Genomic DNA, 17603 nt, shown 5'->3' with positions numbered 1-17603 from the left:
GAGCGCAGCCCCTCATTGACACAGTGTGTGGCCACAAGGAAGTTGGAGGGAAACAAAATGAGAAATGGCAGAAAAAATGACATTTCTCTGTGGAAAATATGAAAAAAATAAAACAAAGAACAATAACCTCCAAAATGAAACCAACAAGAAGTGTCAAAGATGACTTTTATTACAAGTGATTTGCAAAAATTGGCCAGCGGTTTAATGTTTCTGAAATGATCCAGTCATCAGTCTCCACACTGCAGCCTTGAGCTCCTGGTTCCTCAGGCTGTAGATGAGGGGATTCAGGGCTGGAGGCACCACCGAGTACAGAACTGACAGGGCCAGATCCAGGGATGGGGAGGACATGGAGTGAGGCTTCAGATAGGAAAATGTACCGGTGCTTACGAACAAGGAGACCACGGCCAGGTGAGGGAGGCAGGTGGAAAAGGCTTTGTGCCGTCCCTGCTCAGAGGGGATCCTCAGCACAGCCCTGAAGATCTGCACATAGGAGAAAACAATGAACACAAAACAGCCAAATGATAAACAAAGGCTAACTACAATGAGCCCAAGTTCCCTGAGGTTTGATTGTGAGCAGGAGAGCTTGAGGATCTGGGGGATTTCACAGAAGAATTGGCCCAGGGCATTGCCATGGCACAGGGGCAGGGAAAATGTATTGGCTGTGTGCAGCAGAGCATTGAGAAAGGCACTGGCCCAGGCAGCTGCTGCCATGTGGGCACAAGCTCTGCTGCCCAGGAGGGTCCCATAGTGCAAGGGTTTGCAGATGGACACGTAGCGGTCGTAGCACATGATGGTCAGGAGGGAAAGCTCTGCTGAGATGAAGAACATAAAGAAAAAGAGCTGAGCAGCACATCCTGCGTAGGAGATGTTCCTGGTGTCCCAGAGGGAATTGTGCATGGCTTTGGGGACAGTGGTGCAGATGGAGCCCAGGTCAGTGAGGGCCAGGTTGAGCAGGAAGAAGAACATGGGCGTGTGCAGGTGGTGGCTGCAGGCTACGGCGCTGATGATGAGGCCGTTGCCCAGGAGGGCAGCCAGGGAGATGCCCAGCAAGAGGCAGAAGGGCAGGAGCTGCAGCTGCCGCGTGTCTGCCAATGCCAGCAGGAGGAAGTGGCTGATGGAGCTGCTGTTGGACATTTGCAGTGTCTTGGCATGGGGATCTGTAAAAAAAGTAATCATGGAATAATTGGGTTTGGAGAGGACCTTAAATATCCCAGCACAGCTTGGGGGCACATTCCACACACTCCCTACCCAGGGCTCTGCTGCCTGGAGCTGTCCCTGCCAGCAGCTGCTTCCCTGTGCCCAGGGCTGGGCCCTGCAAGTGCTGCCAGAGCTCAGCCCAGACCTGGGGGCTCAGCTCTGCCCTGTAGACCCCTCCCAGCTCTGGCACTGCCCAGGGACAGCTCTGGACCTGCAGGCTCTGATGGCAACGTCAAATCAACCCTGAGGAGGCTGGATAAACAAGACAAAATGCAGCTTCTAAGGGGCCCTGTGCTGATTTCTGTCACTGCCTGGTTTAGCAACATCTGAGAAAAAATTTTTTTTTTCTCATCCTGGACTGCCAGATGAATATCTGTGAGCAATTTCCCATCAAGACAACCCAGAGCAGTACTTTAAAAAAGCAGGATTTTCCCTTTTATGCAGTCCCTGCCTCGCTCTGCTCCCTGCATAATCTACTTGGAAATGTTCTGCAGTTAAATGTCATGCTGGGAGCAGTCCTGAACCATGCAGCATCCTCCCCACACAAGGAGAACACTTCCAAGCCTTACCAGCTATCTCCTCCCACCCAGATCTTGTCCCCCAATGCTGGAAGCAGCTGCCAGGGCTGGCGGAGAGCTGTCCCTGGCAGGCAGCAGAGTCCCTGCCCCAGCACAGTGCCCTGGGCTGCAGGACCCTGCTCTGCAGGACTGCCCTGGGCACCCCTGTCTGCTCTGCACAAGAGACAATCAGAGAATGTACTCACAGGGTCTGTAGGCATTGGGATGTTCCAGCTTGAGGAGACGGCTCCAGGAGCTGCAGCTGCATTGTCCTGCAGCCAGAGGCTCCTGTGCCAAGGGCTGGCAGTGATTCTGCCCCAGGCACTTCTCAGCACCTTCCCAGCCCTGACAGATTGAAGCTCTCTGTGCCTCTCTGCTGTGCCCAGGGTGGCTGCAGGCAGTGCCCCAGCCCTGCTGGGCTAGCAGAAGAGCTGCTCATCATGTGCTTTTGAAGCTCTTCTTGGTTACCAGGAGCTGCCTCTGTGCCAGGAGCCCAGCCCAGCTCAGCAGCACAGACACAGCACAAGGACTTTAATGAGCCTCTGGGACTTTGTGCCCAGATCCTGAATATCAGTCCCTGAGAGGGAGCTGAAGAAACCACTGCAGAACTCTAAGTCAGAATCACACTCCAAACTTTCTTGGACTTTTAATGGGTCCCACTGAGGTTCACGACTGAGCAAGTGTCCCCAGGCCCCAGGCAGAGCAGAGAACTGTAGGCAGTGATGACAGGTGGGGACAAAGAGAAGCCAAATCTTGGTGCCCTGGGGCAAAGCAGGATCTGTGCCACCAAGGGCTGTGAGGAGACACCTTGTCCTGAGGCCCTGGGGCCTCCTGGCACAGCCCCAGCCAGGCTGGGCACTGTCAGCCCCTTGTCCTGCCCTCAGCATCCCCCCCTAGCCCACATCCCAGTGGCCTCAAGGATCTGCTGGAAGGAGTCCCTGGGGAGCCTTGCTCAGCAATGGCCCTGGGGCCTCCTTAATGCTCCCTGCAGGGACTGCAGGTTTTTCAAAGGACTTTGGGTTTTGCTTTTGCCTTGAAGTCTCTGAGAGGTTTATGCAATGATGGCCTCCAATTATCTGCTGTAATTAGTCCCTGGAGAGGCTTTGTCAGTAACAACACTCATTGTGGCTCATTAATGCTTCAAGGTACTTCAGTTGTTTGAAGGTACTTGGTGTTTCCCTTTTGATACAGACTCTGTGAGAGGTTTGTGCACTCAAGGCCCCAGTTATCTGCTTTAACGAATCCCTTGAGAGCTTTGTATTGACACTCAGTGGGGCTCATTAATGCCTTGAGAAACTCAAGGGTTTTAAGATACTTTATGGATTTAAGAATACTTTTAGGTACTTTTAAGAATTTTCCTTCCCATGCTGAGTCTCTGAGAGGTTTTTGTGCCATCCTGGTCTCCAATTCTCTCCTCCAAGGGGTCCATGAGGAGCTTGTGTTGGGTATCTTCCCCCTTTCTGTTTGATAACAAAGATGGAACTGAAATAATTTTGTAAGACTTTCTAAAAGCATCCAAACAAGCATGGGACAATTAACAATACAGCAACAATCAGTAAGAAAATTAATAGTCCTGTTTTAGCTAGACATCATCCAACCCTTTAGTCCCTTGGATTGGAAGAGTTTATTGACCCAGTCTTTGTTTTCTGCTTAAAGCTTCTTGAACCCTTCCTTCAGTACCTGAATGCTCTTGTGGATTGACTCGCTGTGGATGGAGAGGTTCATGCAACACATGTCCTCAGAGTCTACAGGGCCATGCCCCATATGCCCGCAGTAAAAACTCTATCACTGTTCTGCAAGGTGGCATGTCTGATGGTCTCTATGTCTGAGAGCGGGGAACACAATGTGAGGGAGGTAGCATTGTTTTGCTTACTTAACAGGCACCCAAGATGGTCTGATTGTCCTAAAGCTTTAGCTGCAGCCACCCAAGGTAGTCCATATTGAGGGTGCTACCATCCAATACCTGGATTAAAGCTTGCAAAGCCATCTCTTTGATATCATCCAATACTTCTCTGGGGATACCTGCTGCTTGATCTGGTAGGCTGTGTTGTCCTTCTCCAGCTAGATGGTTGATTGTCAATTCAGATCTTGCCTCATTATTAGCATTGTCTGCTATTATTGATTTAGTAAACACTTCCATCCCCCTTCCCACAGGGTGTATTCTGTAGGTGACAACAACATGGTCATAATACATTTTAAATCATAGGGGGTTAAGACGTGCTGTAAACATGGCCCTAATTAGGCCATTAAAACAAGGTAAGTCCTTCCTATGGTCTTTAGCTGCCCTACACAGATGCTTGATTTCCCCGTAAACCAATGGCTGATACCTGGGATTCTGCCCCCTTCTTTTATAACATACAGGGGCAATGAGGAATTTCAAAACTATATGCCAGTCTTCTTACTTTCCCAGGGATCTTCTGGGGTTGAGGGGCAAGGTGGCTCTGAGGAGTCCAAACTGTCTTCTGGGGAGGAAGAATGACTTGGAGGAGAAACATTTGGATTAGAAATAGTGTGACAGTTGGGCTTAGTACCTTGAACATAGGGTTATATTGTTGCCAGAGGGTGATGCAAAAGGCGTCAGGTGTTGGGGAGGAAGGGCCTTGACCTAGGATGGCAGACTTCTAGGCTGGCCTTCTGGAGGCATGGCCCAGGGTAGTGGGGGAATGATTGACCGTGGAGGCATAACCTGTGGTTGTGGGCGTGGAATCTGGAGGTTCATTCAGGGTGGAAGAGAAGGTTTTGGTAGCAGGAAGTGGAGCAGCCAAGATGGAGGGAAAACGGTCAGGGTCAGGGGCATCTGGAGAATTTTTAATGATCCACTTCATGATTGATTTTAATTTGTTCTTTGAAGATATTTAGTCATGATCACTGAGAATTAACTTAAAGCATCCATATACGTACCTTTCTACTTTCTCCGCCTTAGGTGGAACAGCCACTGGAACAGCCTAAGTCAGTTATGGGACGTGGATGCGTATTGTAAAAACACAATAGCAAAATGGGCATTAATTGTCCTGTATTTCCCCAAACCCACCTGCAATCCTACACAGGTGAAACTGTCATTGTCCCTGTGGATCCTGGCTGAGGTCACTCAAAGCAATGATGAATCTGCTGGCCTGGCACAATCCAAAATCCCGGGGAGTGCTGGCCGATCCATCAGCTAACCCCAGCTGACATGACTGAATGTCAGGGTCCCTGTTTGTGCACCAAATGTCACAATGAGGGTGGCTCTGACAAACCTTTCTGGTTCCCCAACTTCAGGGCAAGGGTGGTGTAAATGAAAAGGAGCAGATGCTGGGGAAGATGAAACAGGAAAGCCTTATAAATATGATTGCCTGGCAAAAGATTTTGAGAATATAGAAACTGTAAGTGAGATTGAAATGAAAGCAAGCTTTTAGATACCAAGCCTTAGTTACTGAACAACTGGAAAACAATGGTATGGCCGGCTGAAGGTAATTTTCTTTTGATGAAACAATTCCCTCTGCTTGCAGATAAGTCCAAGGGTCAGAGCAGACCCTACTAGCTTGGCAGAAGGGGTCCAAGGAGTAGTTTTTAGGGTTTAAAATATAACACAGTATGGCAATGTAAAGTTTCTTATAGGCTGTATGTAAATGCCATAAGATTTGTATCTTGTACTAGAGTGGTTAGTGAAAATTAGAATATGCGTCACAGAAGAAGATTTATTGTATTGTAATGGGAACTCTTCTCCTCTTTTGGACATCCATTTTGGGTGTCTCTTTTGAGGTCCTCTTTTGGGCCTGCTCCAAGCTGTGGCTGGCAGCTCCAAACAAGGCCCCTGCACCCATACCTGTTGGGATCTCTAGCTGGTCAGATTGACCCTGAGAAAAGTTCAAAAGTTTCTTTTCCCAGCCCAGTGCTTGAAGAAGGGGTCAGGGCTCTTCATTTCTCCATCTTAAGGTTGTTTATTTTATGTTATCTGTAAAAACTTTTCTCCTGCCCTGCCGAGGTCAGCTCAGCAAGACAGTCCGAGGCATTCTGCCTGCCCCCGGGGCAGTGTTATGTCTTCATACTAAAAACTACATGTACAATGTTTACAATTACTTTCCAAAACCTATCACCTATGTTAGACAGTGAGCTTCTGCTCTAAACCAATCTGTAAGTGCCAACATCACAGCAGAAGATGGAGGCCAAGAATAAGAAGAAGAAAGGCTGGATACACCCAGTTCCCTCCATCTTGCCTCCTGAACCCCCATACCAAAGATTCTAAAATCTAGTTTTCCACCCTGTGATAACCACTAATATTCTACTTAAACTGTTGTGCCTTGCTGATCTTTATACTGTTGTTCTCTATTTCTTCTCCTTCTAATCCTACTTTCCTGGAACATTTTGGGGTAACTTCACATGTCAAGGGTTAAAGGGTTTTAGGTTAAATGTGTGGGAATCCAAGGCACAGGAAATATTACTCGGTCTGCTCTGAGGGGTCCTGACCCCCAGAGAAACACTTCCTTTAAACTTTGCCCACTGAGAGGACTTTCAGGACTTTGAGGCAGATTAGAATTTACCAAAGTGTGAAATAGGTAATAGAGAGTAGTATAGTATGTTACTTGGGTGAGAAATTTAGGTTTTGGGGATTTTTAGTGTGGTGTAGATAGGAAGCAAGATGGAGGAATTGGGGTGTAGTCCCTGTCTTCTTTTTCATCTACTCAGTTTTCTGCAGTGTTGGTGGCACAGGGTAATTGGTCAAGGAAAGCACAGTGCAAAGGTTATGTGGACAGTCAAGGAATGAGTTATTGGTAGATAAGTAGAAATAATGTATGTTTTAGGAAGTAATTGGATGAAACAACTTTAAAAGAGCTTCAAACTGTATATTTTGGGGCAATTTTGTGGTGCTTTTCCAGTGTGCTGAGGTTGGTGTGGACAGCAATGCAAAACTTTAGATAAGTTAACAAGAAAAAAGAAGCTGAAGTCCAAAAAAGTCCCATGCATCTCCTTTTACCTGGCACAGAATTGCTGCTGGAGGTTTCCCTCGCCCAGAAAGGCCCAACATAAAACAAACATCAATAGCAGGTGCCCTGACAATATTTGCAATAAGTTGGGTTTTTCCATAAATTTGTTTACTGAAGGGTTTTGTCTTAATAGGCCAATCATGTGAAATGGGTTGATTTATGATCAATGAGATCCACCTGTAGCAAACCAAGATATAAAAGAAGAGGATTGAAAAAACAGGTGGCTTTTAGCTCTTGGCCTTCTGATCTGAGTCTGTGTAATTTCTGATTCAACAGTGACATTTGGGGATCTAAGGGGGCTATTGGGGATCCTTTCTGCACCTCATGACCCAACCAGAGCTTCTCAAGTAAACTTTGCCTGAAGCTCCCACTGTGCCCATGACAGGAACCCCTGTGAGTGTCTGGGACATCCCGGCTCTTTGGCAGCCTGGGAACTCCTGAGATGTCACTGTGAAGCCCCCGTGAGTGCCTGTGACAGATCGATGCCTTTGCAGCACAAGGTCCCCTGGGATGTCACCATGGAATGGCTGTGACTGCCTCTGATCACAGGGCTCTTTACCATTCCCAGAAAGCCCTGGGAGGTCCCCATGGAGGTCCCTGTCGATGCGTGTGATGTTCCAGCTCTGGAACAGCCTGGAGACTCTTGGAAAGGCCCATGGAACCCCTCTGAAGGCCTGTGACAAATCTGATCCTTAGCAGGCAACCATCACCAATCCCCTGTTGCTATGGTCAGTTTCCATGGCAACCATCACCAATCCCCTGTTGCTATGGTCAGTCCCTTGGCAGCTCCATGGAGACTCCTTCCCAGGGGTGGTTGCCATGGACACCAGCTCAGGCCTGCAGCCACAGCCCATTGCCATGGCAACCATTGGCAGCCCCATCCCCAGGCTCATGGGATCCCAGAACCACAGAATTGGCTGAGCTGGGAGGGACCCATCAGGATCCTCCAGTCCAACTGCTGGCCCTGCACAGGACACCCCAACAATGCCAGCCTGGGCCTGGCAGCGTTGTCCAAACACTGCTGGAGCTGAGAGAGCCCTGGAGCTGGGACCCTTCCCTGGGGAGCCTGGGCAGGGCCCCAGCAGCCTCTGGGCAAAAACCTTTTCTGGACATCCAACCTGAGCCTGCCCCGTCTCAGCTGCAGCCGTTCCCTCCACTCCTGTCCCTGGGCACCAGAGGGAAGAGGTTCCCACAGCCCCAGACAGGGACCCGCTCCCAAGGCTGTTGCCATGGCCACCAGGGCTGGGACCAGCTGGGATTCTCGGTTTCCAGGGGCTGGGGTTCAGGAATGGGATTCCCCCATTTCCTGCTCCCACTAAAAGTGCACTGCCCTTGCTGCCCTCCTGCCTTCCGTGAATAGCACAAAAGGCAAAGATCCCAGGCAGGGATAAGACCAATTTATTGGGAACAGCAACGAGATAAGGAACAAACAAGAACAGAAACAATATTGAAGGGATAAAAAAACTGTTTACAGGGAAAACTACAACACAACTCACTGGGTCTTCCTGGCCACAATTTCACCTTCCTGGAAAGGACACCCTTCTCCTCAGGGAGAGAGAGAGTGCCTTTCCTGCCCCTAGCAATGATCTGACATGGGAGTAAATGTAATGACACGTCCATGGCCGGATCCTCATGTTTTTCAATGCCACATAACGTCACTGGGAGGGGCAGGACAAGGGACTGGTGTCTTCCCCACATAGATCATAGGGAACATGGATCACCAGGCTCTTCCCAATATGGATCCTCCAACAATGGATGAAGTTGAGGCAGTGCACAAAAATCCTCCTGCACTTGGGGCACTGGCAGGCTTCCCTTACAGTGCCTCCGTTGGCGACTGGTCAAGGCAGAGCTCTGCGTGAAGCTTGTCCCACACTGGGTACACTCGTAGGGCCTCTCCCCAGTGTGGGTGCGCTGGTGGGTGACGAAGTTTGAAGTTGTGCTTGAAGCCCATCCCGCCTTCAGGGCAGCGGAACGGCCTCTCCCCAGTGTGAATCCGCTTATGCCAGAGGAGACTGGAGCTGATCTGAAACCTCTTCTGACACTCAGGACACTCGTAGAGCCTCTCCCCAGTGTGGATGCGTTGGTGAGTCACAAGGTTGGACCTGTAGCTGAAGCCCTTCCCACATGCCCGACACTCGTAGGGCCATTCCTTGGTGTGGGTCATCTGGTGTTGGATCAGAGTGCTGCTCTGCCTGAAGCTCTTCCCCACTCCAAGCACTTGTAGGGCTTCTCCCCATCATGAGCAGTGGAGAAAAAAACTTGGCAGAAATCAAACTTGACTCTGCATAAATCACTTTGAAGAATATTTGCTCTTCCCACAAGTAACTTGCAACGAGCCTCTCCCCAGTGTGGATGCGTTGGTGAGTCACAAGGTTGGACCTGTAGCTGAAGCCCTTCCCACATGCCCGACACTCGTAGGGCCATTCCTTGGTGTGGGTCATCTGGTGTTGGATCAGAGTGCTGCTCTGCCTGAAGCTCTTCCCCACTCCAAGCACTTGTAGGGCTTCTCCCCATCATGAGCAGTGGAGAAAAAAACTTGGCAGAAATCAAACTTGACTCTGCATAAATCACTTTGAAGAATATTTGCTCTTCCCACAAGTAACTTGCAACAAAAGTGTAAACAAATCCCAAATATGAATAAACTGATAATCCAAGCAGTGATGTGGCAATTCCAAGTTTCATCAGTTCCTGCACAGCTCCAGCTCAGCTGCTGACAGGTTCAGATAAAAGAAAAGAAGAAATTTGGCCCAACAGAGATTCTTAAAAGGAAGGGAAGCTCTGTGTAGCAGTCACAAAGGTGAGAGGGATGAAGAGAAAAAAGATTCTCAGATTTGGTAAAGAACCCAAGACTAGGAATTCAGGAGTTAATCGGAAATTCAGCTACTTGAGCTGGGCTTCTTGTAGGACTTTCAGCAGCTTTGTGTTCCTCACTGTGGGGTAAATGAACCTTGTCAGTCTTGCTGGTATAATTTGCTCCCTTTCCTCCAGTGATTTTAACAAACATTTCAAGCAAGGACAACTAAATATTTCTTTACACTGGCCACCCACAACACTTATTTTCCTCATCAGTTCTCCTGTAAGTCACTCAGAGGAAGCTGCATCCAATTTTCCAAGAGTTCCTCCAGAGAGAATTGCAACCTCCTCAGAGAAGGGAACCATGCTGTTGTCAAAGGCACTTGGGGTCAGAGAACAGTGCCAAACTATGCTGTCCACACCAACCTCAGCACACTGGAAAAGCACCACAAAATTGCCCCAAAATATACAGTTTGAAGCTCTTTTAAAGTTGTTTCATCCAATTACTTCCTAAAACATACATTATTTCTACTTATCTACCAATAACTTATTCCTTGACTGTCCACATAACTTCTGCACTGTGCTTTCCTTGACCAATCACCCTGTGCCACCAAAACTTTTTCAGTCTTCAGCTTCTTGTTTTTTGTTATTTTATCTAAAGTTTTGCATTGCTGTCCACACCAGCCTCAGCACACTGGAAAAGCACCACAAAATTGCCCCAAAATGTATGGCTTGCCTCATCCAATTACCTCTTAAAACATACTATATTTCTACTTATTAACCAAAAACTCATCCCTTGACTCTCCACATAACCTCTGCACTGTGCTTTCCCTGACCAATCACCTGTGACAACAACACTGCAGAAAATGGAGTAGATGAAAAAGAAGACAGGGACTACACCCCAATCCCTCCTTCTTGCTTCCTATCTACACCTCCTATCTACACCATACTAAAAATCCCAAAACATACATTTCTCACCCAAGGAACATAATATAGTACTCTCTATTACCTATTTCACACTTTGGTAAATTGTAATCTATCTCAAAGTCCTGGAAGTCCTCTCCATGGGCAAAGGTTAAAGGCAGTGCTTCTCTGGGGCTCCTCAGAGCAGACACAGAAATATTCCCTGTGCCCTGGATTCCCACGTATTTAACCTAAGACCCTTTAACCCTTAACATGGGAAGTTACTCAAAAGTGTTTCAGATAAATAGGATTAGAAGGAGAAGAAATAGAGAACAACAGAAAGACAGAAGATCCGGGCAAAGACACGCACATAGGTACCAACTGCTGGAGTTACAGCATTGCTAAACGAGGAACCCCAGGACACGGCAGGACCCAGACCCTGGGCTGGCTTTGTGCTCTGGCTTTTAATCCCCTAGGCCTTCAAGGTCCCGCCCCTGGGGTGGAACTGCCAGTTGCTTGTCCAATCAGAGCCAGGGTAGCACCAGCTGCTAGTGTGTGATTGATTGACAGCTCAGCCAATTAGAGTGGGGTTAGCGCAGCGTTTGCTATGTGATTGACAGCATTGCCAGGCCAGGGCTGGGGGCAGGGCTATGTCCCACCACAAACCAAGGCCTGACCCAGCCCTGGCCCCATACAGGCATTCCGAGCATTCCAAGGTGTCTCGGGACATTGATCTCATCCAGCCTCTGACAGCGATCACAGTGACACTACGGAACCTCATGGAGCATGGGTCAGTTGTGACAATGGAGATCCAAGGAAACTCTGGTAAGACATTGGAATCCAGGAATCATGGAATCAAGGAGACCATTGTGCAAATCATGGGCCCTATGGAAGCAAGGATCAATGATCAAACTGTGGTTTGATTGTGATTGATTTAATATAGAAACAAGGAGCCATTGTTTCACAGCGGGGCTGTGTGGGGCCAATGGACCCTTGTGACTCTGTTGGGGCCCATGAAACTAAGAAGCCATTGTGACATTGCCAGACCTCATGGAATCAAGGAGACCATTGTGACAGTGTTATGACCCATGAAGTCAATGGAGCATGGAACCATGCTCCATTGACTTTATGGGTCAATCCAGATCTTCATGGGTCAAACCAGATCTTCCTGGTTTGGACTCCTGGGGGTTGTCTGACAGGTCCCACTGAATTTGACATCTCAAGGGCCACTTCCCATCTGACAGTGACGCACTGGGGCTCTGTGCTTTTTTTCCTCTGGGAAAGAACTCTCTTTTTTGTCTAGGCCCCCATTGCCAAAATTGGGATTCTGCATCTAAAATTCCCTATATCCAAGGGTTACTCCCAGATGAAAGCTGCCCATACAGTCAAGTCTGGCTAGACTTAGCCTCTGGTATATGCCTCTCATCTGCCTCTGCACCACCGGGGCTCACTTGTTTCCTTCCTATGGAGATCATTGTGACAGGGGAACCAAGGGGAACACTGTGACCCTGCAGGGTACAATGGATCCAAGGGGCCACTGTGAGACTGTGGGGCCTTGTGGAAGCAAGAACATCTTTGTGGCTCTGTTGGGCCACATAGTCCTAAGGGCCCAGCGTGAGGCAGCGGGGCTTTGTGGAAGGAAGAGGCCATTGCTGTGTTTCAGGGCCTCATGGAGCCAAAGGGCCATTGTGATCCTGCGAGGCACTGTGGATCCATGGAGAGCATTGTGGCATTGCAAGGCCCCATGGAATCATGGAGACCATTGTGACCCTGCAGGGCCTCATGGAGGGAAGGGGCCATTGTGACACTATGGGAACTTGTGGAACCAAGGGAATAATTTTTGCACTACTGGGCCCCAATGGAACCAAGGGGCCATTGGACACAGTGAGGCTTCATGGAAGCTGTAGATCATTATGGCACTGGGGGACCATGTGGAAACATGGAGACCATTAAGATCCTTAAGGACTTGTGCAATCAAGGGGCCATTATGACACCTGAGGGCATCACGGAATCAAGAGAACCATTGTGGCACTGCAAGGCCTCATGGAAGCAAGGACACATTTTGATACTGCAGGGCCCTGTGAAACCAAGGGAACATGAAATAGGTGTGGCTGCCTTGACCTCCCAGGGGTCACCTGACAGGTCTGGCTGACCTTGGAATGTGGAAGGCCACTCCCATCTACCCCTGAAACACTGGGGCTCTGGGATCTTATTTTTATGGAAAAGAACTGTTCATTTTTACCAGGCATCCATGGCCAAAATTAGGATTACACCTCCAAATTTCTGTGTATCCAAGGATTGCTCCCAGATAAAAGTTGCCGGGACAGACACATCTGACTGGTCTTTCACTTCTGAGGGGCAGCATTCACCTGTTTTCCAAACACTAGAAAGGGCTTTGTGCTCTTCTTTTTGTGAAAAAACCCCCATCGCTCTTCTCCAGGCACAAATGTTTTAAATTAGGACTCCACATTCGTAATTTCAAGTATCCAGGGCTTGCTCCAAGCAAACCTGCCAGGACAGACAGGCCAGGTTTGCCTTGGCCTCTGGTGGTTGCTGTTCATCAGCTCCTGAAACATGGGGGCTCTATGGTTTCCATCCTATTGAGACCAATGTGACATTTGGGAGCCTTGTGAAGGGGCCATTGTAACACTGCAGAGCACCATGGATCCAAGGGACCATTGTGACACTGTGGGGCCTTATGGAACCAAGGACATCATTGTGGCTCTGTTGGGCCACACAGTCCCAAGGGACCAGTACAAAGCAGTGGTGCGGTAGTTAGCCCAGCTGTAACTGAGACTCAGCCAGATTTTAACTGGGAAGAACTGGGCATGAGTTTCAAGCCCTGGGAATCATTTGTTTAACTAAGGATGAGCTTGAGATTTCCCCCATAAACCTTTAGTGTTTTTATGGTAAGTTCTCCTATTGGTTACTTGTTTCCCCTACAGGGTTATTGTTCTAGAATGTTCAACCCCCGAGTGTACATGTTACTGCTTCCCCTTTGTCTCAGGTTTTTGGATCCTGCCCCTCATACTGTTCTCAACTTCTCCATGTTTATTCTTTTTCACTCCATTATTAAAGTTCTTTTTGGTCAACTCCATCAAACCCGCTCCTTTTCATTTGCGCCACCCTAGCCCTGACTCAGGGAACCAGAGAGGTTTGTTGCAGCCACCCTCACTGCGACATTTGTCACCCAAACAGTGACCCTGACAATCAGGCCTCCCTGTGTCAGTCACGTCAGCTGGGGTTAGCTGATGGATTGGCCAGTGCTCCATGGCATTTTGGATTGTGCCGGGCCTAGTGGATTTATCGTTGCTTCGAGGGACCTTGCCCAGGATTGGCAGGGACAACGATGATTTCACCTGCATAGGATTGCAGGTGGGTTTAGGGAAATGCAAGACATTTATTGCCCATTTTGCCATTGTGTTTTTACAATATGCACCCACGTCCCATAATTGATTTGGGGTGTTTCCGTGGCTCTTCCCCATAAGGCAGAGAATAAGAAAAATGGGCAGCCAGCTCTCCAAAGTAGAAAGGAGTATATACGGATGCTTTAAGTTAAATCTCACTGATCATGACAAAGTATTTTCAAAGAACGAATAGAAATCAATCATGAGGTAGATCATTAAAAATTTTCCAGATGCCTCTGCTGATGAAATCCATACCACTGAATTTTGGGACTCCGTGGGAGTTAAACTGTACAACTTTAGATCAAAAGGGACCCCATTGCACCCCACATGCTCCCCATCTCCAACACCACTCTCACTAGCAAGCAGTGTGTTGAAAACTAAATCCGTTGCTCACTCCTAATTCAGGACCTCCCCTCAAACCCGCCTTTCTCAGACCTTGCACGATGGTCCAAGATGGCAATGGCCACGCAGACTTGGAGCATCATGCCCTGGAAACTCAAGATGGAAGGAGCCTGAATGTGGCTCGGGAGACTGACCATCCTCCCTTCATCTTGGCTTTTCCACTTCCTGCTACCACAACCTTCTCATCCTCCCTGAACGAACCTCCAGACTCCACCCCCACAAATGCATGTCATGCTCCACTGTCAATCATTCCACCTCCACCCTGGGCCATGCCTCCAGAACTCCACTCTGGAAGTCCGCCATCCTAGATCAAGGCCCTTCCTCCCTAACACCTGACAAAATGGCAGTGCCCTTTGCCTCACCCTCTGGCAACAATATAACCCCATAGTCAAAGATAATAAGCCCAACTGTCACACTATTTCTAATCCAAATGTTTCAGCTCCAAGTTATTCTTCCTCCCCAGAAGTCACTTTGGACTCCTCAGAGCCACCTCATCCCTCAACCCCAGAAGATCCCTGGGAAAGGAAGGAGACAGACAAATAGTTTTGAAATTCCTCATTGCCCCAGTATGTTATGAAAGAAGGGGGCAGAATCCCAGGTATCAGCCACTGGTTTACGAGGAAATCAAGGATCTGTGTAGGGCAGCTAAAGACCATAGGAAGGACTTACCTTGTTTTAATGGCCTAATGAGGGCCATGGTTATGTGTCTTAAGCCCCTATGATTCAAAATGTATTATGACCATGTTGTTATTACCTACAGAATACACCCTGTGGGAAGGGGGATGGAAGTGTTTACTAAATCAATTAATAGCAGACTATGCTAATAATGAGGCAAGGGCGGAATTGACAATCAACCATCTAGCTGGAGAAGGACAACACAGCCTACTAGATGATCAAGCAGCAGGTATCCCAAGAGAAGTATTGGATGATATAAAAAAGGTGGCTTTGAAAGCTTTAATCCAGGTATCGGATGGTAGCACCCCCAGTGTGGACTACCTAGGGTAGCTGCAGCTAAAGCTTTAGGACAATCAGACCATCTTGGGTGCCTGTTAAGTAAGCAAAACAATGCTACCTCCCTCACATTGAGTGGCCTGCTCTCAGACATAGAGACCATCAGACAGGCCACCTTGCAGAACAGCAATAGAGGTTTTACTCTGGGCACGTGGGCATGGCTGTGTAGACTCTGAGGGCATGTGTTGCATGAACCTCTCCAGCCACAGTGAGTCAATCCACAAGAGCATCTAGGTACTGAAGGAAGGGTTCAAGAATCTTCAAGTGGAAAACAAAGACTGGGTCAATAAACTCTTCCAATCCAAGGGACTAAAGGGTTGGATGATGTTGAGCTAAAACAGGACTATTCATTCTCTTAGTGGTTGTTGCTGTATTTTTAATTACCCCATGTTGTTTGAATGGTTTTAGAAAGTCTTACAAAATTATTTCAGTTCCATCTTTGTTGTAAAACAGAAAGGGGGAAGTTACACAACACAGGCTCCTCATGGACTGCTTGGAGTAGACAATTGGAGACCAGGATAGGACAAAAAACTCTGAGACTCAATGTGGGAAGAAATATCCTTAAAATACCTAAAAGTATTCTTAAATCCATAAAATACCTTAAAAACCATTATTATCTCAAAGTATTAATGAGTTCCACTGGGTGTCAATACAGAGATTAATAAAGTAGGTAACTGGGGCCATGATTGCACAAACCTCTCACAGAGTCTGTATCAAAAGAGAAACACCAAGTACCTTAACATAACTGGAGTATCCTGAAGCATAAATGAGCCCCACTGAGTGTTGTTACTGACAAAGCCTCTCCAGGGACTCATTACAGCAGGTAATTAGAGGCCATGATTGCACAAACCTCTCAGAGACTCCAAGGCAAAAACAAAACCCAAAGTCCTTTGAAAAAGCTACAGAGAGGCTCTTGGCACAGAAGCAGCTCCTGGCAAGGGCAGCACTGCAGAGAGACAGCTCTGCCCAGGAGCAGCTCCTGTGCACAGCCCAGCAGGGCTGGGGCACTGCCTGCAGCCACCCCGGGCACAGCACAGAGGCACAGAGGGGTTAAACTCAGCCTGGGCTGGGAGCACAGAGCAGAGCTCAATCAGGGCTCCCTACAGCAGGAAGCATCACAGGTTTGAAACAGTCATTCCCTGGCTGTGGGAAGAGAAACTGCAGTTCCTGCAGGGATCTCCTGGAGCTGGCACATCCCACAGCTTTGAGGACCTTTCAGGAGGACTCTCAGAGCTGCTCCAAGGCAGGGCTGTGGCCCTAGGGCAGGGCTGGCTTTCCCTGCTGCCCCAGCCCAGGCACAGCCCAAGGCAGCTCCTGTTGCCAGGCTCTGCTGCAGGGCTGAGCAGCCGGGGCTGCAGCCAGGGGTGCCCAGGGCTGTCCTGCAGAGCAGGGTCCTGCAGCCCAGGGCGCTGTGCTGGGGCAGGGACTCTGCTGCCTGCCAGGGACAGCTCTCAGCCAGCCCGGGGAGCTGCTCCTGGCACTGGGGAGAAGCTGTGGGGGGAAGGAGCCACCCTGAGCAGGGCAGGGGCTGCTGCTGAGAGGGGCTGGGTGGGGAAGGGCTGCTCCCAGCTCCAGACCAGCCTGGGCACATCTCCAGAGGACACTTCCCAAAGAAGGTAAGCCTGGGATTGCTGCAATGATCAGGAGTTTTCCTGAGAGTGTTTTCAATATCCTACTTGGAGAAGGGGGGGAAAGTTGGGGTGATGACAAAAAGATTTTTACATTTTGTACATTTTTCATATATTCATAGCTCTGTAAATTACTATTAGATAGTTGTAAATCTACAATCCTTACTTAACACTACTAAAATCTTAATTAAGAGTACTAAACTACTATTATGTACTTATGTAATTATAATCCTTAATTAACTCTTGTACGTTTCCTAGCCTTTCTCTTAGATTTTAGAACAATAAGCTCACTGTCTAAATACATTTCTGAAATACTGTCATCTCATTCTCATTATCCAATAGTCTTATTATGAGGAAGAGAACCTACAAAAACATTTTTCTAATTGACCAGAGTAAGGACAGTCACAAAAAAAAAAGTGAAGGCAAAGAAGCCTTTGGACCTACTCCAATGGATTGAGCCAGGGGTGTGTAACCAGGGCAACTGAATCTCCTATTGGATGTTCCTGTTAAATATCCTAATTAATCAATCTTAATAAATTGCTGAAATCAGGGGCCAGGATGTGCTACATCCCCACTGGGACACCTGGAAGTTTCCAATTAATGTCTGGTGTTTACTTTACTGTTCTAACACTGTTGCAAGGGTTTTATTTTTTTCTCTTTAGATTACAGACAACAGAGGGATGAGAGAAGTGGAAGAGGAATTTTAATCCCAGAATTCCAGAATATTCTTAGTTAAAAGGG

The 17603-nt window shown here is 48.2% G+C and overlaps 1 protein-coding gene and 1 pseudogene across 1 annotated transcript; both read right to left on the bottom strand.

Annotated features, from left to right (window-relative positions):
- Positions 1-201: 201 nt before the first annotated feature.
- Positions 202-1173, bottom strand: LOC131559718 (olfactory receptor 14A16-like). The gene has a single exon (XM_058808151.1). The coding sequence runs from the start codon at positions 1132-1134 to the stop codon at positions 202-204; it is 933 nt and encodes a 310-aa protein (XP_058664134.1). The 5' UTR covers positions 1135-1173.
- A 2326-nt stretch (positions 1174-3499) lies between these two features.
- On the bottom strand, positions 3500-11195 carry LOC131560194 (zinc finger protein 239-like; annotated as a pseudogene).
- Positions 11196-17603: the final 6408 nt, after the last annotated feature.

Source organism: Ammospiza caudacuta, chromosome 7 (assembly GCF_027887145.1).
Source record: "Ammospiza caudacuta isolate bAmmCau1 chromosome 7, bAmmCau1.pri, whole genome shotgun sequence".
Taxonomy (NCBI): domain Eukaryota; kingdom Metazoa; phylum Chordata; class Aves; order Passeriformes; family Passerellidae; genus Ammospiza; species Ammospiza caudacuta.
This window is presented reverse-complemented; position numbering and strand designations above follow the sequence as displayed.

Bases quoted from the DNA above. Each gene is read 5' to 3' on its own strand.
- LOC131559718 (XM_058808151.1), bottom strand. From the start codon at position 1,134: ATGTCCAACAGCAGCTCCATCAGCCACTTCCTCCTGCTGGCATTGGCA.